Source organism: Pipra filicauda, unplaced genomic scaffold (assembly GCF_003945595.2).
Source record: "Pipra filicauda isolate LSUMZ 115617 unplaced genomic scaffold, ASM394559v2 scaffold488_size445888_pilon, whole genome shotgun sequence".
NCBI classification, from domain to species: Eukaryota; Metazoa; Chordata; class Aves; order Passeriformes; family Pipridae; genus Pipra; species Pipra filicauda.
The window spans coordinates 306,303-328,369 of record NW_024104629.1 but is presented as its reverse complement, the minus strand read 5'-3'; the positions used below and the strand labels follow the sequence as shown (position 1 = coordinate 328,369).

General features: G+C 58.9%; 1 protein-coding gene and 1 long non-coding RNA gene across 3 annotated transcripts; both read right to left on the bottom strand.

Annotated features, from left to right (window-relative positions):
- Positions 1–2,639: 2,639 nt before the first annotated feature.
- TMPRSS13 (transmembrane serine protease 13) lies at positions 2,640–10,975 on the bottom strand. Its single transcript, XM_039386503.1, has 14 exons — positions 10,900–10,975; positions 9,100–9,326; positions 7,633–7,804; positions 7,215–7,316; positions 6,391–6,513; positions 6,175–6,304; positions 5,892–5,984; positions 5,760–5,803; positions 5,333–5,492; positions 5,079–5,251; positions 4,570–4,668; positions 4,191–4,333; positions 3,931–4,083; positions 2,640–3,816 (listed from the first exon to the last, which is right to left on the bottom strand). Exons 1-14 carry the CDS (start codon positions 10,973–10,975, stop codon positions 3,802–3,804), a joined length of 1,710 nt encoding a protein of 569 aa, XP_039242437.1. The 3' UTR covers positions 2,640–3,801.
- A 5,375-nt stretch (positions 10,976–16,350) lies between these two features.
- On the bottom strand, positions 16,351–21,945 carry LOC120324301. 2 transcript variants are annotated; one of them, XR_005565504.1, is made up of 3 exons: positions 19,585–21,945; positions 18,203–19,345; positions 16,351–17,650 (listed from the first exon to the last, which is right to left on the bottom strand). It is a non-coding gene; the product is annotated as an uncharacterized LOC120324301 (long non-coding RNA). The 2 variants fall into 2 exon arrangements; XR_005565503.1 differs by having other exon boundaries at positions 18,203–21,945.
- Positions 21,946–22,067: the final 122 nt, after the last annotated feature.

Sequence of the window (22,067 nt, the reverse complement as noted above, 5' to 3'; positions counted from 1 at the left end):
CCTGGGGACTGCAGGAAGCATGAAGGGGTCTCTGCAGAGCCCTAAACATCAGACCCCCTGTGCAGCAGCAGCCAGGACACAGGACTGGATGCAGCTGGGTGTGCTCTGTGCTCTCTATCCCTTGGTTCCTTATTTAAAATTTCCAAGGCACTGCCCAAAGTGATTAGAATTGAAAAAATTGGCAGTAGAGATTTTTTTCCCCTCTACAAACTCAGGTAAAATAGAGAGCCCCATGGTGAAGGTGGGAAGGGAAGGGTCTGCTGTGCTGCTTCCATTGCAGAAAAGCAGCTCCATCAGTCACTGATGGTAAACATCTTCTCCTCAGGGCCCTGCTGCTGGGGACACTGTACTGAGCTCCAGCTTCTTTTCTGGGCAAATTGGGCCAAAAGTAATGTGGGGGCCAGGCAGGAGATGCTGATTTATGCTAATGAAGGGGCTGGGCTGATCTCCTCAGCTATTGGAGTTAACAGGAGCACTGCCAGTGGCTTCAACAGGGCACGATTTCATCGGAGCCCGTGTCCCTTACCCTGGAGCAGGTGTCTCCTCCCTGTGTGCTTGGAGCAGGGACAGAGCCACTTGCTCTCCAGAGCTTTCACCTCCTATTTTAAGGTCTCTCCCTGTAATGCCAAGCTTGTAAACTGCCTGTTGGGTGCCAATGCAGCCCCCAGACTGCTCAGGGACATGGCAGAACCAAGCGCTGACAAAAGCTCTGTGTAGCCATAAGGCTGTGTGTACCCCAGTAACAACATTTTCCATCAGGCCCCAGTCATTCCCAGTGCCTTGAATCCCTCCAGGAGAGAGGATCAAGCAGTGGCTGCACTGAAGCTCCTGCATTCCCCCACTGAGCACAGCCAGAGCTGGTATTGCACAAGATGAAGTCCAGCGACTCCGTGCCAAGTGATGATGTTACTGACCATGGAAGGGAACCAAACCAGAGGAAAAACATTTTTGTAGAGAAACATCATCGCTGAAACCCTATAAACAAATCTGTTTTGACACAGCAGAACAAAGAGCTATAAAAGGAGAGATTGGGAAAACCACCACTAATGGCCTTTAATTCACGTGGTGCCCGGCAGACTGTATTTTTCTAAGCCATATCCCCTGGGGACACTGGCCTATGATTTCCAAAGCACAGAGGAACATGGGAACAGCCCAGCCAGATGTGGGGCCATGCTCAGAGCCCCTCGTCTCAGAAGATGCTCCAGAGCAGGATGTATTGAGCAAGAAAAGGGGCTTTACAAGAGCCACAGGTGATGGCTGGGGCTGTCCCAGGAGGCTCCTCAGGGCTGGGCTGACACCCACCACATCTGTGCTCCCCCTGGGTATGGACAGTGCTCCAGGAGTGGAAGCAAAGCCGTGTCCAAGGCTCCATCTGCACAGTGATGTCTTTGGGAAGAGCACGACAGCCGTGGCCAGGCTGCTTCATGCAAACTAATCACTTCTAATCTGCTTAGAAAACTTCAGCCCTTGGGGAAGCACAGCAGACCTTCCCCTGGGCCTGGGAGGAGGCACCACTGGATGGCAGGTTTGGAAGGAATAAATTAAATTTGTATTAAGGGCTGAAAGTGTTTCTCTGCTGTGAGAGAGTATTTCAGAGGAGAATAACCCCTGTGGAGGTGAATCCACAGCAGAGGAGCAGGTCCCCAACACACTGAAATGGAGTTACCATCACTGTGCCCAGGAACACGGCTCCAGCAAGATCAGCACTTACTGGGTTCCAGTTTTTGGGTTATTCTTTCTCAAAGGATTGATTTCTCCAGCAATAAATGAGCTGCTCCATGGGGACATTAGGACTTATCAACAGAAACCTCGAGATCCCGGAGAACCTGTGGACAAACATTATCTGGGTCTGTGACTTAAAACCCTTTGAATTCCCAGTTTAACCAGACCAACATAAAATGGGGAAGGCACATGGGGCCCCCACTCTTACTAAAGATCAGCTGTTTCTGTTCATGGAAAAATCTATTGCTGTGACCATTGCACTTGCAGGGTGGTCTTGGTAACATGTCCAGCCTCTGCATGCAGGGAGTAAGAATCCCCCATTCCTCCCTGGAATTCAGCAGGTTTGCCCAGGCCCTTTTCACGTATTATAAAGTGCAAACAGTCCCCTGGGCTCTGCACACCCTGTTCTTCACAGGCGGCTCCTGCATCCGTGGGAGGTTTCTGGGCTGCTGCTCTGGAAAGGGATTTGAGGTCAGGCTGACTCAGTGCTTCCCAAAAGGCAGCGACTGGCTTTGTTACAGTTCAGGTCCGGAGCAGCCGCCCTGCACTGCTCCAAATCCACGAGAGAGACAACACAAGGGTTTCACTCACCCCTCCCCACCAGCAGGCAGGTGGCAGCCGAGTCCCAGGTGCTTTCTGCACACCTAGAGCCACACTGGACCTGTTAGCCCAAACTTCAAACACAAATTCTCTGCCTGCCCAAAACCTTTTCCATGGAAAGCAGCCAGTGTTGGGAACCCGGGGGATGCTCCCAGGAGGTGAAGGACCCAAGACACCCCTTTTCTCCCAGCCACAAGCAGTAACCCAGGGGGCGAAGGGCAGGAAGGGCCACTCCATCACACATACCCACAGGAACGGTGACAGCCGGGGACTCACCCTTTCCTCTCCAGCCCGTTCAGAAGAGCCATCTCCAAGTGGAACACTACTAAAACATTTATTAGAAGAGTGCAGGGTGGCCAGGCAATCCAGGACCCTTCTGCAGCTGAACACGTGGCTGGGGAGAGGAGCAGCCAGCCCTGCTCACCATGGGGATCTCCCACGGTGCCTCGTGTGCCCCCAGCATCCACAAGGAGATGCAGGCACCAGTTTCCTTGAGGGAAAGGTGTCCCTGCTCGAGCGTGGCCAGGGAGGTGAGGCTGGCTGGGCCATCCCTGCGTGCTGGGAGCCGGAGGCAGCAATCCAGCACGGCCACTGAGCTCGCAGCAGGGGAATCCAGGGCTGGCTCACGCTGGGTGCTGCCCGGGAGGGTGGCTGCTCTGCATCACACTCCAGCTTGGCCTTTGGCTGCTGCTGCTGGATTCGGTCACACCTCCTGCAGCCACCCCCGGAGCTCAGACCTGCCCCACTCTGCTGCCAAGTCCTCCCCAGAGCAGGGTGGGGACCGAGGCTGGCTGCGGTCCTGGGGGCAGCTCTGGCTCAGACCAGATCCACGGCAAGGAAAAATAAACAAACAGGTATTTCTCTCACAGGGAGGAACATTAGGCACTTCCTAAATCTATCCACAAACACGAGAGCACCGGCCGCTCCTCCCGGAGGGTGGAATAACTGCACCTCGGGGCTCCCCTTCGTGGGAAAGCCGTAGGTGTGGGCAGTGTGGGCACAGCTGCCCCATCCTGCACCCCAAGGTGGCACAGCTGTGATCTGGCACGAGGAGTGTTCCCTCAACGTGGGCACCCCACTGCCACTGCAGGCACCTCGCCTGCTGAGGGTGCCACAGTCCTGCCAGGAAGCACTCGTGACACCCCGTCCAGACAGGTCTATTTACAGGAGAACCACAGACATGGGGTGAGGAGGTGCCCCCAGCCAGCACGGCCAGCTGCCAGCATGGGCTGTGTCCCCCTGGGGCTGGCTGGCTGCTGTGCCCAGCTGCCACCAGGTCACCCCCTGGCACAAGGAGAGGGCAGAGTCACTTCACAGGCACCGTGTTTTCAGAGTTCGGGGGCAGCGACAGGTCCCTGGCTGCATGGACAGTCCAGAGAGGTGTGGGATGGGCTGGTAGCATCACGCCCTGGCAGCAGCCCGGGGCAGTGGCCTGTGCCAGCTGGAGAGGTACAGCCCAGGCAAGCGTCCATCCCGGTTTTAGTCGTTCTCGCTCTGCAAGGGAGAGAGAGGAGAGCAAGGGTGAGGTGCCAAGGGCTGGGCTGGGGGGGTACAGCCCCTCTCTGTGCACCAGGGCCTTCCTGCCCAAGCACAACCCTGCCACCTCACCTCCATTTTGCTGTATATCCAGCTGAGGAGCTTTGTCACCCGGGTGTAAACTCCAGGCTTGTTCTTCTGGCCACATCCTGTTCCCCAGCTCGTCACCCCGGCCACATACCAGCGGCCATTGTCCTCGCAGACCAGGGGCCCTCCGCTGTCACCCTGGCTCAGAGGGGCAGAGCAGTGAGGAGGGGAGACAGCAGGTGCCCCTCTGTGGGTACCCAAAAGCGGGCAGCCCTCTCCTGGTGTGCCACGTGCCCCCAGCTCACCTGACAGGCGTCTTTGCCTCCCTGCAGGTACCCGGCACACATCATCCTGGGGGTCAGGTAGCCCTCGTACACCTTGTCGCTGTTGCAGATCTTGTAGTCGATGAGCTTCACCTCGGCCTCCCGCAGCTTCGGGGACGTGTTATCTGCAAGGCAGGAAGAGCTGTGGGGCAGGGGGGGCCTCGGCCCCCCACGGCCCCCGGGCCTCTCTGCAGCAGCGAGGGAGGAAGCTCGTGTTTCTCACGGGTCTTATTTCTGCAAAGCCTCACGGCTGGGGAGGGCAACCCCTGAGAGTTATCCCTGTGGAACAGTCCTGGAGCACCACGGCAGAGCTGTGCCCGTGGGCAGGAGGTGCCTGTGGGGAGCCGGCATCCTCCCTCACCTTCATTCTCCCTGGTCTTCCCAAAGCCCGTGATGAAGCAGGACCTGCCGGTCTGGAATCGCTGGCCGTACGTGGGGAGGCAGGCTGGGCGAACATGGGCTGGAGGGAGACATGATGAAAGCCAGGCAAGGAGGGAAGGATGAGTCACCCAGGAGCAAAATAGCCACCTTAGTCACAAGCTCTGCAGCCAGGGAGGAGCATGGGGGGCAGGAAAGGTCCCCTCTCTGCCCAGCCCAGAAGGGTCTCGCTGGCCCCATGTGGGGCACAATGCTGGTGGCACACCTGAGCTCATGGCTGCGTGTGCCAGCCTCTTCCTGGCCATGGGACAGGCCAGGGAAAGCAGGGTGGCCACAGCAGAGCTGGATACTACAGCTGGCAGCAGCCCCACACACCCCAGGGTGTGGTTCCAAGGGGGCCCGAGCTGCCCCTCACTCCTGCCCATCCTCAGTCTCTCCCTGTGCCCCCAAACACCACCCCCAGCCAGGTCCAGGTAAGCTGTGAGGCCTCACCTGAGAGCGTCAGTGGCCTGGAGAGCTTCATGAGGGCGATGTCGTAGTCGTCGTGGTCGTCGCTGTAGTTGGAGTTGATGATGACCTGGGACACAGGGATGCCCTCCATGGGCTGCTTCAGGTCCGACACCCCCCCGTACACCTTCCAGTCATCCAGGATCTTCATGCTGTTCCTGGCAGGGCGAGATGGGGCAGGAAGGGGTGAGGCAGGGGGGTGTGGGGCTGGGCTGAGCGGGGCTGGCAGCAGCACTCACATGAAGAAGCAGTGGGCTGCCGTGAGCACCCACTGCGCGTCGATGATGGTGCCGCCGCAGATGTGGATGGGCCCGTACTGCACGCTGACCTGCCACGGCCACTTGTTCACAGAGGTCTCCTTTCCCCCGATGATCCGGCCAGAAATCCTCTGCCCACAGGCTGGAGAGGGGAGAGCAGGGCTGAGAGGAGGGCTGGGAGGGAAGGTGGGCTTGGAAGGGAGACACACACACAACATCCCCACCACCCGCAGGCACCACTCGTAGGGCAGTGGGGACCAGGGAATGCAATCTTCGAAGTTTTCTATTACCCAGTTTGCTGGAAAACAACCCATTTGCCCAACCCTGTGTGGAGAAGGGAGAAAAGCACTCCCAAGCCCGTGGAAAGGCTCCCTGCCTGCCCTTGGCAGTGTGCCAGCCAGCCCCTTACTTGTGCATCGTAGGGAGACGTACTTTCCCGTGAGACACTGTGAGCTGCAAGAGAGAGGAGGGAGACACAGCCTCAGCCCCATTCCTGTGGCACCAGGGCAGGGGCAGGGCAGGAGGCGACGCTGCCTGGTACCTGTTGAGGCTCTGCTGGATGGTCTCTCGCTCGTCAGTCACCGTGAGGCTCTTGCCAGAGACACGCAGGGGGATGTATTCAGTCTGAGATGCACTGGGAGGGAAGAGGAGAGGCAGTGAGGGTCCCCATGGCCCGGCACTGACCATCTGGTCCCTGCCTTACAAGCAGCGCTGGCCATACGACCTTCCAGCAGAAAAACACAATGCTGGCAGAAAGAGCACAGTACCCAGGGGGCTGGCAGTGCCCCAACACCCCAGCAGAACCACCCATGCTCAGGAATTACTTCTGAAACCCCAGCTGCCGGCAGGTCTTCCTGGAGAAGGACTCGTCCCAGGCGCTGCTGCACACCGGCAGCCACTGGCTCTCGGTGCTGGAGTAGACGTGGAGCAAGGACTCCTCGGATGTGAAGCGCACTGTGGGACGGAGCAGGGGAATCAGGGGCATGCCCAGCACCCCGGGGCTCCCCTCGCTCCCACTGCCCCAGCTCCTGGTGTCTCACCACAGCCCAGCTCGTCGCTGCGCTGGGAGCAGTCGACGACGCCGTCGCAGCGCACGGCGCTGTCCTTGCAGCTCTCGGCCGGCTCCTTGTACACAATGCCCGTCTGTGACCGCCAGAACATAACTGGAAGCAAGAAAATGCCGTGGTGAGGCCAGGGCTGGCTGTGGGTGAGGGGGCTGTGACCCACCTGCATGGGCATCCAGACAGGCCAGGCACAGGGGTGCTCCCAAACACCAGGTGTGAGCGTGAGCTGAGCTCGAGCCAAGAGCGAGAAGCTGCTGGACACAGGGCTGAGGAAGGACTGGCCACCCTGAGCACCCCCCTGTGCTGCCCAGCTGCTGCAAGTCCCTCTCTCTTCACCCACAGAAACATGCATTCTGCCTGCGAGTGCTTCAAGCCCACCAGCTGGAGAATGGCAGCTGGATGTTACCGGGATTAAAGGGATTCCCTGCTGTCTGTGTGTGTTCCGCCTGCGGACCACAATTTGTTTGGCAGATCCTGCCCAGGGGAGGGTGACTGTGGGTGCTGCTGGAGGGGCCCTGCTGCCCACCAAAGCGAGCCCAGCAGAAGGAAAGAACATTGCAGCCCCAAGCTCCCCAAATATCGCTGTCAGCCGAGGCAGCAGATCTCCTTTCCCAGGCTCCTGTCTCTCCACCAGATGTCAGGAACACTCAGGGAATGGCAAGAGCACGCTGCTGCCTCTGGGTCCAGGGCTTTCCCTCTGGCACTTCCCAGCATAGGTATCCCCAGCCCCTGCTGACCCCCAGCCCCTCTGAGGTCCCCTCTAGGAGCCCCGAGCCACCCTGGGCTGGGGCCCCACTCACACAGCAGGATGAGGGCGATGAGCAGCACGATGAGGACGGAGACGCAGAAGATGAGCACAAGCCGCCGCTGGCTCATGCAGGGAGCTCTGAACATGGAGGATCCTGGCAGCAGGGTGGAGGCAGGGTCAGGGGGAGCAACTGCCTCCCCAGGACACCCAGACCCTGCTACCCCCCAGGCTTCCCAGAGGACCCCCGAGGTGTGGGAGAGCAGAGCCATGCACACCCCGCACTGTCCCATCATCACAGTCCTCTCCCTTGCCCCCAGTACCCCTCACACCCCCAGGGAAAAACCAGCCTGTGGCCAAGGCTTGTGCCAGCAGCGGGCACAGGCACCCATCCCTGCCTCCCTCCATCCCTCCCCACTCCAGGTGGGACCGGGGCCAGGGTGGCCAGAGACCAGCCTGGGCCCCATCCTTACGTGTGCTCTCACAGGCCGTGCAGGGCGTGGGGGCCGGGCTGGCCTCGGGGCTGTAGGGTTTGAAGCTGATGCCGAGGACGCTCTCCTGGGGCTGCGGGGGTCGGGCGCCGAAGATACTGCTGACCGTGGAGGCATGGAGGCTGGAGGGGACACTGCCCAGTGATGCAGTGGTCTGGGAGCAGAGGAGACTGTCACTGGCAGTGACTGATGCCCACTAGAGAGTCCCCCAGCTGCCACCCTGCCAGCTGTGAAGGCAAGGGCGATGCAGAGCTGAGCCCCCCGGCACCGCACCGAGCCCCCTGGCACTGCCAGCTGGGGCTGCTGGTGGCTATCCCACGGATCTCATGCAGAGTCACCACTCTGGTGCCCCTCTCTGAGCCATATCCCATCCAGGATGACCCAAAACCTCGTTGTCATGGAGCTTTTCCCTCCAGATGGATGAATTCCCCAGACCCATCGCTGTGATCGGAGCAATCAGACAGGTATTTGGCACCGGGTCAGTCACGTCGTGGCCCAGTTCCACGGGGCTAGTGCCCCAATTTATGCATCTATCCTTAATTAGCCATTTGAAAAATACAGTGTAATTTCCAGCTGTTATTTAGTAATACTTAATAATCGGTGTTTTCCAAGCCCTGAAACGTCCTGTACCCTGGAATGCTGCTCTGCAGTTGTGTCACTCCTAATCCATGAATTCGCAGAAGAATATGTATCTGCTTCCTTTCCTCAAGATGCACCCTTCCAAGTGTTCCATCAGCTGCAGAAGCCACAGCCTCTCATTTCCCTTCAGAGGGGACCAAAATAAATGCTGTTTCCTCTGCCTTTTGTGAAATCTCTGTAGAACAGACAGGGCTTGGAGAAACCTGGTCTACTGGGAGGTGTCCCTGCCCCTGGCAAGGAGTTGGAACTGGATGAGCTTCAAGTCCCTTCCAACCCAAACCATTACAGGATTCTATAATGCCACTGATATCCCACAGAAGGGACACTCAGGAGAAGTGGAGCCTCACTCCCCAGGGATCACTTACCAGCCACAGGTGGGCTCTAACACATCCCTCCGGAAGCCTGGAGTTTTGGCCCTGCAGTTGCTAGAGATCTCCTTTTCCCAGGACCAGAAAACATCCCTTTCCCTGACAAGCCAGCAAGCAGCACCCAGGCTGGATCACAGCTCTGGGATGGGCAGAGGATGGGACGTGGGCAGAGCAGGGGCAGTGGTGGGAGCCATCATTGCCCTTCCAGCTGGGTTTTCTCTCCCCTCGAGTTTCCTGCCACATGGGAACCGGGAGCCCTGATGGGCAGGTCGGGAGGCTGCTCAGGCTCACGCTCCGTAAATACGGCTGTGCCCTTTCCTGCAATGCGGTGGTGTAACTTCCTGGCCATTATCCCTGAGTCACACCCCCGGCGTGGCCACGCTCCATCGGCACACCAGGGACACGCACACCCCTCCTGGACTGTGCCTGGGGAGCTCAGCACCCGCAGGGCCGGCGGGCACAGCACCCCGGGCTCCGGGGAGGCTGCCTGGCCACCCGCCCTGGCCAGCAGCGGGGTGTGCAGGGCCACCCCCCGGCACCGACCTCCTCCCGCCGCCCGCGGGGCCCTTGGCACGGGCTGCACTAACATCTCCTGGCCGTGGGGAGCCACGGCCCCACTCGTGTCGGGCTCCCCGGGCTCCTGGGTGTGAGCAGGATCAGAGGCACTTTCTGTTTCACAGCACCAGCCCACTCTCACCCCTTCCCGAGAGCAAGCCTGGATCTGCTCAGCCTGCAGGCTGAGGTTTCCCTACACCTGGATTTCCCAGCAGCCATGTGGAAAAGCCCAGGATGGCCGTGCTTCAGCCTTGCTTTCTCCCCAAGGTGCTGGGGAGCCCAGGAGAGCCCCTCAGTGTGCTCTGCTGGGAGCTGGGAGGGCTGGGGAGTGCCCCACGCTGCCCTTCCCTAATGAGCCTGAGCAGTCACACAGACGGGACTCAGGTTCTCACACACCCACACGGTGGGGCATCCCCGGGTACCCTCAGTGCCCATTGTCAGACAGTAAACACAGCCAGAGCTGTGGCAGGTCCTGAACTGCTGATTTGCAGAAACAAAGCAATGTGTGGATGCCAGGAATCCTTCCTGGGAAAAGAATTTCTTCTGTCTACGTATAAATGAAGTTTTTTTTTAAATACCCTTTTACAATGGCATTTGTGTGCTACCTCCACACTGCCCGATATTTCACGTCTCGCCCTGCAGCAAGTATAACCCTTCACTTGTCAGACCAGCAGAATTACAATCCTCCAAAGGACAAACCTCTCCATCACACTAGAAAACACAGCCCAGCTTCCCCAGGGAGCCAATGATGCTACAACACTTCCACCTTCAGCGTGCAAATATATCAAATTAACACCGAAGTATGCCATAGGTCAAACTGCTCTGAACACTCCTCAGCAGGAAGCACATGCCCTTTTACATTCAGGTGAACATTTAGCTACTTATTGCCTCAAAAGTCCAAAGTCCAGATAATTTTGTAGGCCTATCAGAGAAGCTAACAAAGCTTTTGCCACGGGCTCCAGGTCACCAGCAAACCTATTGTAAGGCCACTGTAGCAGAGAGAAAATAGCAGTGGTTTTACAAAGATGTTGCTGTTAAGAAGAGCGCAAAACCCCGGCGAGGGAGTGACAGCTCCTGCCCACAAAACCTTTACTCATCCTTTGCTGGCTTTTGAGTAAAAGTCAGAGGCAGAGCTGAGCCCGTATCGCACGAGTGGCTGCGGTTTGAGGCCTTTCCCCAACGCCCTCTCTGCAAACGTTCCACCACCAGCCCTGAGGGTGGTACGTGCCAAAGGCAGCTGTGGGGAGGGGGAGCACAGCCAGCCTCTGTTTGTGGCAGGGATGGATTTCAGAGAACAGTGAGGAGGGATTTTGGGGACACACACGGGGACACTTGGCCAGCTCTACTCACATCGCGCTGAGGGACGAGCGGACGGTGCCTGTCTGCAGCACAAGTCCTTTGCTAAACGTGTCAGGAGTGCAAACACCACATCACTCCTTCTCTCTGCTCTGAGAAGAGCCGGGCAAAGCACTTGAACCACAGACAGCAGCGCTGAGATGCCCATCCCCTTTGCACCGTGAGCTGCCACGTGCACTGACCGGCAGCTCAGCTCCCTGCTGCAGAGGGAAGGCCCCCAGATCCATGGCAGCAGGGGACAATCACCAGGGGAAAGGTGATCCGGGCTGGGCTGGAGGCTCAGGATCCGTGGGCAATGGGGAGGGAAGCAGGGAAAGCAGCCAGCAGTCACCCGCAGTTTCGGAGTGGGAGGGAGAGCGGAAGCCGGGTAACACCTGGGTGTTGTAACCGGACCAGGTCCCGGCCATGCCTCGGAGGAGCACAAGGACATGGGCTCAGAATCTGGAGCTGCCTCAGTAGCTGATCATCCCCCCCAGCTGAGCTCAGCTGCCCACCCTCACCATCGTCCCAGGTACCCACAGACCCGTGTCCAGGCTGGGAACCGGCTTCTTCACCTGCCTGTGAGCACCGATTGTGCAGAGCAGCTCAGTCAGCACACAACAGAGACATTGTCCTCGCCAGGGACAAAGCCCTGCCCAGCCTGTGAGAGCCCCGATCCCCCCTGGTGACACAGTCCTGCCCGAGTGTCACAGCTGAGTGGAGCCTCCCTGGGAAGGGACAGATCCCAGCCCCAGAGCGGGGCAGGGGCTGCCAGAGGATGCTGCTGAGGCCCTGATGCTGTAAAGGGGCAGCACACGGGGAAGTGAAATCCCAAAGCACGCCAGGGCCATTTTGCAAGTGCAGGTGACAAGCCACATCAATTGAGTCAGCCTGATGTGGCCAGGGACAGGTTGCCCTGTGCCAGTGTGAGCAGCCCTTTGGGCAGAGACCCGAAAATGTTCCAGAGGGTGAGTAATGGCTGCTCACCCCATTCCACAGATGGGCAAACCAAGGCACGGAAAGGCAAAGGGACTTTCCTGCAGCTGCAGAGCCAAGGTGGCTCCTGGGACTCCTGGTGGCCCATATAATCCAAGTGACAAAGCCAAGGTGGCCCACTGGGGATGTCCAGTATTGGGCAACTGTCTCTATGCACGAGCATCCCAGTTCACGCCCTGCTGTCACCAAGATGCAGTGATGCCACCTGCTTCGAGGCCACCCAGAGCCGGGACCACTCTGCAGAGCAGTGCTGGGGTCAGACTGCTCCATGGATCCAGCCAGCATCCGGCACGAGCCCACTCTGCCCCCACTCCTGGCTGGCACCCCCATGCCAAGGGGTAGGAAGAGAATGGTGTTGCAGCTGGCCCTGCCTCCCCTCGAGCCCCAGCCACCCCGTCACCGCCAGCTTTGCACGTCCCAGACGTCGCTGGCACGGCCGGCAGTGCTCGGCACGGTAATTACCCACGGCCTCGCCCGGTGCCCAGCCGGGATGGATGTTTTCCTCATGACAGGATGCTCAGCAAAGTCCCACATCCAAGGCTGAGCAGGTCCCAGTCAACCCAGCCCGAAAACTGCCCAGAGAGATGGTGAAGCAGAGCAGCAGGGCTGAGCCCACTGCTGCCAAAGTGCTGCTGGAAAGTGCCAGAGGGCTCAGGAACTCAGTGTGGCTCCCATGGGTGCCAAGTGGCACCAGATCCCACTGACAGCACCAACTGGTCCCCCCAGTTTACAACTCCACTTCAACATGGCACAGAAGGATGCGGGGGGCCCCAACACCTCCTCTGCCAGCATGGAGCTGACGCCAGGGATGCTGGTGACTGTCCCCCTCCCTCCCTGTGCCCAAGAGTGCCGGAGGCAGCAGCCCCCCAGGCAGCTCATCCTGGCTCCTTCTCCCCACTGCCTGCTTCGAAGGCAACACCCTGGAGAGCAGGGAGGAGAGATTGGGCTCTCCACCAAACCCCAAGGAGAGCAGGTCCATCCAGCCCCGGAGCACCCCCGTCCCCCCCGCGGGGTCGGAGCCGGGGAGCTGCCCGTGCCTTACCGGAGGGGTTTTGCCGTCCATGGGCCGCTGCGGGCTGGGCTGGGCTCACAGCTCCGGCACGGCCATCCCGCGCAGCGCGGGGCCGAGCACAGCCGGGTGCCGGGGACGGGGCAGGAGCTGTTTGGAGAGCGGCTCGTACGTCAGTGCCAGCGCGGAGGGAAACCAGTCGGACCTGCCGCCCGGCTCCACCGCTGCCTGTTTCCCAACTGCTCCGGGCACAACATGCAAAACACCTGCCCCTGTGCCGGCCGCCCCGGCAGTGGGAGCGGGACCCTGCCCGTGGCCAGAGGGGTGGGAGTCTGGCAGCAGGTGAGATCTCCCCTGGCCCCAGGGGACGGTGGTATCCTGATCTCCCTGGTCTCCAGGAGTTCTTTGCTGCTCTCCTGGCTGCCTGCCCACCCAATTCCCTCCTTCTTCACTCCGTGCCCACCACACATTCACCCACAACCTCTCCAGTCCAGCCAAGGGCTAAGTGTGCCAGCTGAGGATGGGAGAGGAGGGGATACACAGCCATGCCCAACCCCAGGAAAACCTCTCTGGTGTGACCCAGAAGTCAAGAATTCCCTGTTCCGAGGGAAACGAAATGCAGTTTCCCTCTAGTTTCTCTAGAGGCCTTTTCACTCCTTTACTAATGAAGTGATCCTTTTGCCAGCAGCCAGCAGCAGCCTCCTGCCTGCCCTTCAGGCACAAGCTGGGGATGCTTTGCTTAACCAAGAACTCAGGTGGAAACAGATAGAAATAACCAGATTAAAGAAAAAGGCCCAGCTGCATTGTGTGCTCTCTGATATCCAGACCCATGACCCTCACTGCCACACATTTCTCCTGGCATTATTCATAGAGTAAGTCCCTTATTCATCCAGCTCCCCACCCACACCTGCTCGTCGGAAGGGCAGGAGACAAGCAGGGACATCCAAGCTTGGAGAAACCCTGCTGCAAAGCCTGTGCTGGATCCCACTGTCTCCTCCTGTTCTGGGAATCCCATCTTCCATGGGGGGTTTCTGAACCAGCCCTCACTCCACAGCACACTCCTCTGCAGTTTTCACAGACAGAAGTGGGTTTGGGGGTTTTTTGTTTGCTCTTTGTGGTTCCTCTGTGCCTCTGCAGGCTGAGCCTGCTGGGTACTGGGGCTGGCCAAGCACTGAGCTGCATCCCCAGCCAGCCCTGAACCAGCCAGCCATGTCCACAGGAGCTGCCACATCCTCTTCAAAAGGGATTTTCAGAAAGCAGCTCCAGGTGACAACTCCAGGAATCATTCACTACTTGCCGGTGTTTCTACAAAGCCACCTACAGAAAACAAGTCACAGAGAACAGTGTGTCCGGCCTGACCCCAGCAGCCTGATGGTAAATGTCAGCGAGCACAACACCTCCCAGGTGAAATCCTCACCCTTGCCTGCTGGTAACTGCTGCTGTGAGCCCTGCAGCACCCTCCTGCCCTCCCAGCTAGCACAGAGGTGATAATAGCACCCACAGCCAGAGCCGGCTCCACCAGCCCAGGAGAGCCCGGCGGCTCCTCCGCGCTCCACTCCAACCTGCAGGCACGAGGGAATTGGGGAGGGAAGAGGATCACTCTGCTCCTGTCCTGCGGCAGGGCTGTGCAGACCCAGCCCTCCGGCCCCAGCCCTGCACTGAACAGTGCAGCATCCCTGCCTGACCCCTGTCACCCTGGGAAAACTTCCCGAGGGACACCGGCCAGGGAAACACAGACCCAGCCGTCCCTGGCCCGGGTTTCTCTGCGGTGTGTCCACCAGGAGATATTTCAGGGTCAGCCACATCACCCACAGGTCACACTGCCCACCGTGCAGCAGCTCAGGTGCCAGTCCGAGTCCCCCAGGGTGCCTGTGCCACGCACCATCCCAGCCTTCTGCAGAACTCTCATTTCTCCTCAGCCTGTTTCATTTTCCCTTAAATCACCAACCCCTTCTCCCAAGCCTCTGAACCGCCTCACCCGCAAGACCAGCCCTGTGGTGTCTTTTCCACAAAGCTCCCTCTTCCCTCATTTTTGGTCCTGTTGCTTTTAATTGTCATTATTTTACACAAAACACAAGCTGTGGCTTTGTGTGGGATGGGCTGTGCTTCATCTCAGGACTCTCTAAGTTCTGTGGCTGCCATATCTGACTCAGGAGCTGATAGCAGTGATAGGACAGTAGCTGACCTGCCAAAGACTGGGGAATAAACCCAGGGCAGGAAGGCATCTGCTGCTGGTGCTCTGACCAGGCTGCAAGTTTGTGGAAGCCCTTGGCCTTTAGCAGGAAGGACGAGTCAGGGAAAACAGCAGAAATCTTCCACTTAAGGCATTTAAGATGATTCTTCAAGGAGGAACCTGAGGTCCTGCACCTCTGTGCCCACCAAGCCAGGCCTGACATGATGCTCTCTGAGTCTGTCCTGAGCACTTTTGGTTCCTCTTACTCTTTTCATCTGTGTCTTTTCCACTTATTCCCCAGTGGGAAATTCCTCTTCTTAGGGTGAATCACTCCCCATCACATGAGGGCTCCAGGAAAACCCTCAAGCAATCTCTCCTGTAATCCCACCTGCAGAAGGCAAAGCAGAGGACTCACAGCCCCTGGGGGGGGGGGGGTAATTCAGGTCTCAGCATCACCAGATAGGCAGGACATCACCGTGGGGCCAGACCCCACAGCCACGTGAGTCATGGCCATACCCGGGGGGCTACCAGAGCCCTGGGGACAGCGACAGCCCCCTGCCACACTGGACTTGAGATGTGTGTAGGTGTTTGCAGGACACAGAATAACCCAGAAATTGTCACTCAGCCCCATACACGGGGAAAGAAACGGGAGGGTACAGGCCAAGCCCAAAGGAAGGGAAAGCCAGAACCCTCTCCTGGGGCTCCAGGGTTGGATGGAACCTGGCTGGATTTAGCAGCTGGCAGGACAGGACATGGTGCTGTGCTCTGTAAAATCCCTGTGACAGGTCACCCTCAGTGCTAACACTCACCTTTGCTGTGCTTTTAACATCTCATTTCGTAATGAAGCAGCAAAGGCAGAGACATCGTGCTTGTACTTGCCTTTCTCAGCACTGCACTGTTTTGCTCAGAAAAGCCCCCAAAATTCTTCCTTTAAGTCTGCAGTTGGAAATGCCCAGCCCGGGGCTGAGGTATTGTCTGGGGGTGAGTGGGTGGACAGCAAAAAAACAAAAAGTGGAAGTACTGCACAGCGACTTTCCTCCCGCTCTGCGAACGCCTCCGAGACGTCACTGAGCCAACCCCCGGGGAAAAACAGGCGCTCGGCACCCGCCGGGGCAGAGCTCGGCACCGCGCTCACCCTGCTGCCACGGAGGATGCTGAGCTGCCATGGGCCCCTCTGCCCCTGCCCTGGCACTGTGCCTGGCGCTGCTCCTCGCCCCCCACACGCACGGTGAGTCTCTTGCCCGCGCCGGTTCTCATCTCCCTGCTCATCTCCGCGGCTCCGGGTGGGCTGCTCAGCCCGGGGTGGGGGAGGCAGGCAGGGAGCAGGTTGGAGCCACAGCTCAGACACCATCACTGGGTGCTCAGACCGGCGCTTTGGAGCAAGACACGGCCAGGGCTCCCTGCTTGCCACTTGCCTTTTGTTGCTGGTTGGGAGCCCAAAGGCTCTTGAGTCCCCAGCCTCGCTTGTCCCCAGCGCTGTGATCACAGCGAGGTGCCACAGCCGCTGCTGGGCTCGGTGTTTGCCGGCAGACAGCAGCTGCCAGGGAAACCCACACGGGGGGGTGGCAGATGTTATCGAGCCGAGGCTTTGCTGCCAGGTGACAGGACTGAAATCAGGCAGGAGGTGTGAAAACAGCCTGTTTCATCCAGGCAGCAGATGAGCAAAACAGGAAAGCGGAGTCCAAACACAGCTGCGAGAAAGCTGAGTCCGGACAGAGCCCCCGTGGCCAATGGCAGGGGCTTGGGGATGCAAATACAGCTCCTTTCTTGGGGCAGAAAAGCACGGGGAACCCCCTGGCTGGGCTGAGCTGGGCTCTGCCCAAAGAGAAAGGAAGGGGAAGATGGGGATGAGCAAACGCTGAAACTCGGACAAAGAACTCCGGGGAAATCCTTACACATTTCGAGTGGTCAGCACTAAACGTGGGGTGACGCTCCAGGAGGCCCTCCCAAGGGCCCTGCCCAGCTCCCGTGGGCACCAGTGGGACGGGGGGCTGTGCAGCCTCACCCAACGCCCACCGTGGGTCCCGCAGGTGAGGGGCTGGCGAGCCCCCGGCGCGTGCGCTTCGCTGCCGAGACCACGTGGCACGTGCTGGAGTGGGAGCCGGGACACGGCCACCCCAGGGACGTCTGCTACGACGTGGAGTACAAAGTGTGAGTGCAGCCGTGGGGGCTGAGCCCTGCCTGCCATCCGACTCCAACGGCAAGGGACAGCTGAGTCCCTGCTGCCTGCACGGCTCTCACCCCCGGTGCTTCTCCCCACAGCTATGGCACGGAAATCCCCTGGACGGCCATCCCAGAGTGCACCAAGTCCTCGAGGCAATCCTGCGACCTCACCTTCTACACCCTGGATCCCGACAAGCGCTACTACGCCCGGGTCAGGGCTGTGTCCGGGAACCACACGTCCTCGTGGCAAAGGACCAACGCCTTCTCCCCACAGGATGGTAGGTTGGGGTCTGCCTTCACCTCGGCCAGGGGTAGGAGGCTCTGAGGATGGTGAGGTCAGGGTGTCAAACCACTTGGGAAGAACCGTGGGATGAATGAGAGCAGGGATAAATCCCTCCATACCTTCCTGGAGGGCAGGCAGGCTGCAGGATAGGATGGGACAAAGCGAGGATGGGTGGCACCGGCTGCGAGGGACAGTCACAGCTCAGTCCAGTGCTGCAAGCAGGACACAGCCCTAACGTGCTCTTCCGACTGACTTGCCTCCAGCCAGCCTGCGCCTGTCGGGCCAGAGCCTCTCCGTGAAGGGCAACACCATCCACGTGCAGCTGCAGCTGCTCTTCCAGACTGGGAAAGTCACTGTGAGGTACGAAGACATCCACGAGGACACGAGGCAGTACCGGGTGTACGTCAGGAGGACACAGGACAACAAGACGGTGAGATGAGTTGCTGCTCCCATGCTCTCCCCGTCTGTCCCACACGGTGCTGCTCAGGTGGAAAAAACACATTGTTAAAGCACATTCTTCTGTAAAACTAAATGCTGAGTTTTCTCAGAGCCATGACACTGCAGAGAGGTTTCTCTGCGTGTTTTATTGCAGCAGCTTCCCCAGCTCTTGGGATTTTGGGCCTAACTGCTGTCAGCCGGGGAGGGGAGATGTCCCATTCCCAGGGGAGAGGGGAGGAGGGGGGAAGAAAGAGGGGGAACCAGCCCTGCTGCAGGAGCTGGGGGCTCTCAGGTACCAGCCTGTGCTCTCCTTGTTGCAGTTTGAAGTGGTGGAGACCAGGGCAGAGTTCACCCTCAGCAACCTGCTCTGGGGCACTGAGTACTGCCTGAGCGTGGAGCCCGGCGTGACCAACCGGCACCTCCGCGCCACACGCACCGACGAGCAGTGTGTCACCACCGCCCAGAGACACAGTGAGTGGGGGCCAGGAAGGGAGGGATGCAGACCCTCCTCAGCCTCCTGGCCCTGGGGACGTGGCGGGGTCCACGCCAGGACAGCCGCTCTGTGCCCTTTGGACGCTGCCTGTCCCCCTCACCTGGACACGTCCTCTCTTGCAGGGATTGTGGAGCTTCTCCCGAGCATCCTCAGCCCCTGCTTCATTGTGCTTTTGGGGATCCTGGGGGCTCTGCTGGTGCACACCTACATAAAGAAACCTGTGAGGACACCATCTGTCCTGGTAAGGCACCTTTTGTGGCTGGCATGGAGGGGCAGGCGCAGGCTTGGGGAGTGCTGGGAGCAGCCAGCAACAAAAGGGACAAAGCCCGGCTCACTCCCTTCTTTCTCTCCCTCTCAGAAGTCCTTCATGAAGCAGAGCTCACTCTGGGTGGAGCACGAGCCCCCATCCTTGGGCAGCCTGGACACAGACCCCATCCAGCAGCTGTTCCTGTGCCAGAAGGAGCCCCAGCTGGACAGCAGCACTAGCACAGCCCAGGTGCCCCTGGAGCAGGGCTGGAAGCTCCCAGTGTGGCCTGAGGACCGGCTGTGCCTGCTGGGACCCGTGGGAAGCCGAGACAACAGCGGCAGCAGCACCGACAGCGGCATCTGCCTGCACATCCCCTCCTCCTCCCCCGGACTGAGCTGCTCCGCCCGCCCTGAGCCCCAGGGCTACAGGCGACAGCTGCCCACTGGCGACGACAGCGGTGTGGGCTTGGAGAGCCCCTGCCCTGGTCCCACGTGCTCCTCCAGCAGCGGGAACAGCAGCCAAGGGGAGCCAGAGCTCTGCCCTGCCACCGGCCAGGAGGCCGTGGAGTTCCGCGGGTACCTGCAGCAGTGCAGGGGCACGGTGGAGCCAGGGCAGGACCCAGCCAAGGGAATGCCCCTCTCGGGCTGTGAAGGGCCTGGGCAGGGCACTGACCTCGTGCTGGATGTTGAGTGCTCCGAGCTGGCTGTGTCCAAAGGGTATTTGAAGCAGTCCTCTCCAGAGCATCCCCGTGGCCACGCGCAGGACCTCGCTCCATGGGGAGCCCCTTCCTTGGACTTTTCCAGCCAGGTGGGACCCCTAGCCCCCACTCTGCTGAGCTGGGGGGCTCCAAGTGCTCCCTTGGTCTCCAAAGCTTGCCCTGAGCTCCTGAAAGCTCCCTTCGACCTGAGCATCTTCAACACTGACGTCCTGGGGACGCTGCCCCTCACCTCCAGCCTCAGCACGGACTGGCTCACACTGCCAGTGAACCCCCTGAGCCTGCTCAGTGGGGACAGCAAGGACAGCCGCCTGTGAGCCGTGCCCAGGCCGGGGAGCAGGTGCTGCCAGCCCTGCACACTGACACAACTACCTCTTCTACCCGCTGCCCGTGGGGAGCAGCCACTCAATAAGCTACTGCCACCCCTGAATGTTAACACACCAAACCAAGTGGAGCCAGGCTGAGACACATCCCTGGAGCACCTGCTCAGCTACTGCTCACCCAGCTCAAGGATACGCACCAGGATGTTTCCCAAGGATGATCCTGTCTTGTCTGCCCTCCTCAGCAGCCCAGCCTGAGGCACAGGGCCACCCTTGGGGCTGGGGCCAGCTGTGTGTTTCCACTTCCCCCTTTCTCTGGCCAGCACTGGGCTCCTCCAGCTGACGTCCACAGCTCCAGTGACATCCTCCGATGACATCCAGACCTTTCACAACACAGACACTGGGAGCAGAGGGCAGCCTGACATCAGCCACCCTACTGCTGGAGCACGGGCAGAGCCCCGGGGTGCTGGCTGTCTCATGGGTTATGGGATACACGATGAGCCAGGCCAGCCCAGCTTAACACTATGGGCTGTGTTCTGCCCCTGCTGTATGCAGACATTATTTATTCTATTTAATTTGTAAATACAAAGGATGTGGTGTTATTTATTTGGGCTGTTTGTCTGTTCATCCTCTCCTAAGGTCAAGCTGAGCTTTCCGTTTTCACGCACAGACATTCCCCAGCAGCAAAGGGCAATGTGCCTTTGCCTCATGTGGGGAAGAGCATTTCCAGCACATCACAGCTGCAAAAGGAGAACCAAGGCAGATCACTGAGAGCTTCTCACACACCTGAGGACCAGGGCGGTTGTCCCAGGGCAGTGTTGTGGGATCAGTCACCAGAGGAGCAGCAGGGAAAAGGATCTGAACTGCTCATCATGATTCCACAGGGATGGCATGGGACAGCAGGGAGTACAGAGGGATTCCATGGGACAGCACCAGGGAAGGACAGGAGAACCTCAGGGCAGAGCAGAACAAATCAAACCCAGGGGTTGGGGAAACCAGGAAAGGCTGAATGTGGCACTTAGTGCCACGGGCTTGTTGACCTGGTGGTGTTTGGTCACAGGTTAGATTGATGACCTCAGAGGTCTTTTCCAACCTAATTGATTCTGTGATTCTGTGAATAGTTACTGTCAGAATGGAAACAGCAAGAGATGGAACAACTCACCGTGGGCTACACACCTGACTGCTGCCAGATTGCAGCAGGGAAGTTTTTCCAAGAGTCATGTAGTTTCCAAGAACCTTCACGGTGGGATAGTCCCATTAAAACTGCTGGTGGAAACCTTCCTCGGGGAATATGTTTTTCAGGTGAAAGCATGAGTCACTGCAGGCAGGAGAAGGGCACTGATCTTTGCCAGGTTGCCTTTTGTTACACCTGATGTTGCACTACTCACACGTGAGGTCAGTGCCTGCATCCCGCGGGGCCTGGCCGTGGAGGTCACTGGGCACCTCCTCCTGTCCCTCCACTGACCCCAACTCTTCTGCCTCCGTGTATTTTGGGGGCTGGAGCTTTTTGCTTTCTTTTTCTTTTTTTTTTTTTCAACTTCCTCTGGAAAACGGAGTCATCAAAACTAAGCTTGGCCTTTTTTTAGTTTTTCTTTCAAGCGCCGCTGACGTCAAAGCTCCGCGGGCGGATCCTGCGCCGTGCCGAGCACCGGCAGTTCCTGCCCACCACCAAGGGCTCCAGCTGCCAGCACCCAGGGCGACAGGAGCAGCCAGAGCTCTCCTTTCAACCAAACCCAGGAGTTCACCAGAAAGCTGCAGACCACAGGGCTTGGCTCTGGTAGCCGAGAGTGCTGATAGTCCCTCCGAGTGCCTGGAAATCCCGCTCTGTCCTCACTGGTTTCCCTGCACACAGCCATGGGGAGTCACGAGTTTCTCTTCATTTTCCTTCTGAGGAAAGTTTGCACAGAAATGGTCCCTCTCTGTGGCCACAGCACCTTCCCCACGGCTGCTCTCATGCTCTAGGCACTTCCACAGCCACTTGCTCTGCTGAGACTGAAGGCAGTTGGTATGAAAAAATCAGGACAAACCTCACAGGGGCTTTCTGAGGTGTTTGCTTGCACTATTGGTGCAGGGGACAAACTCCCACATTGGTCCAGATACTGGAGCGAGGAGGGGGCCTGGAGCAGATTTCCCATTTCTTCACAGCATTTTCCACAGTTGCACAAACCCGGCCACCCAGTTCTGGGGCTCCTGGCTGTCCTCCTTAGCTGGTGCCCTGCACTCTCAGCCCCAGGTGGCTGGTCCTGAGGGCTGGAAGGTCTCTGAGCCGTGGGGAGGGTGGCTGTTTTCTCTGGGATGAGTGATGAGGGAGCCTGGAATGAGGCCACATCCTGTGCCAGTGCCAGCCCCGGGCACCTCCTGTGCTGCCCATGGCCAGGGAAGGACAGCAAGAGAGCTGTGGCTGGGGAGCAGATGGAGGAGCTACCCAGGGAGAGTGTGGAGTCTCCCTCTCTGGAGACATTCAAAATCCTCCTGGATGCATTCCTGTGTCACTTCTTCCAGTGGCAGTTTGGACCAGGTGGTCCCCAGAGGTCCCTTCCAACCCCAACTATTCTGTGAAGCTTTTTGTAAAAACAGAAACTGTTACGTTACCATTTCAGTAGAAATCCAGCATGTTTAGGGGCTGCTTTTTACAGAAGTGAAAATGGATGAGTTCCCCCCAGCCGGTTTTGGTTGCTTTTTT

Coding starts and splice junctions, on each gene's coding strand:
- TMPRSS13 (XM_039386503.1), bottom strand. CDS start 10,975: ATGGCCGGGACCTGGTCCGGTTACAACACCCAGGTGTTACCCGGCTTC. Junction 5,493..5,759: donor CGTCTCCCTACGATGCACAA/GTAAGGGGCTGG, acceptor TCCCCTCTCCAG/CCTGTGGGCAGAGGATTTCT. Junction 5,252..5,332: donor GCAGCCCACTGCTTCTTCAT/GTGAGTGCTGCT, acceptor TCGCCCTGCCAG/GAACAGCATGAAGATCCTGG.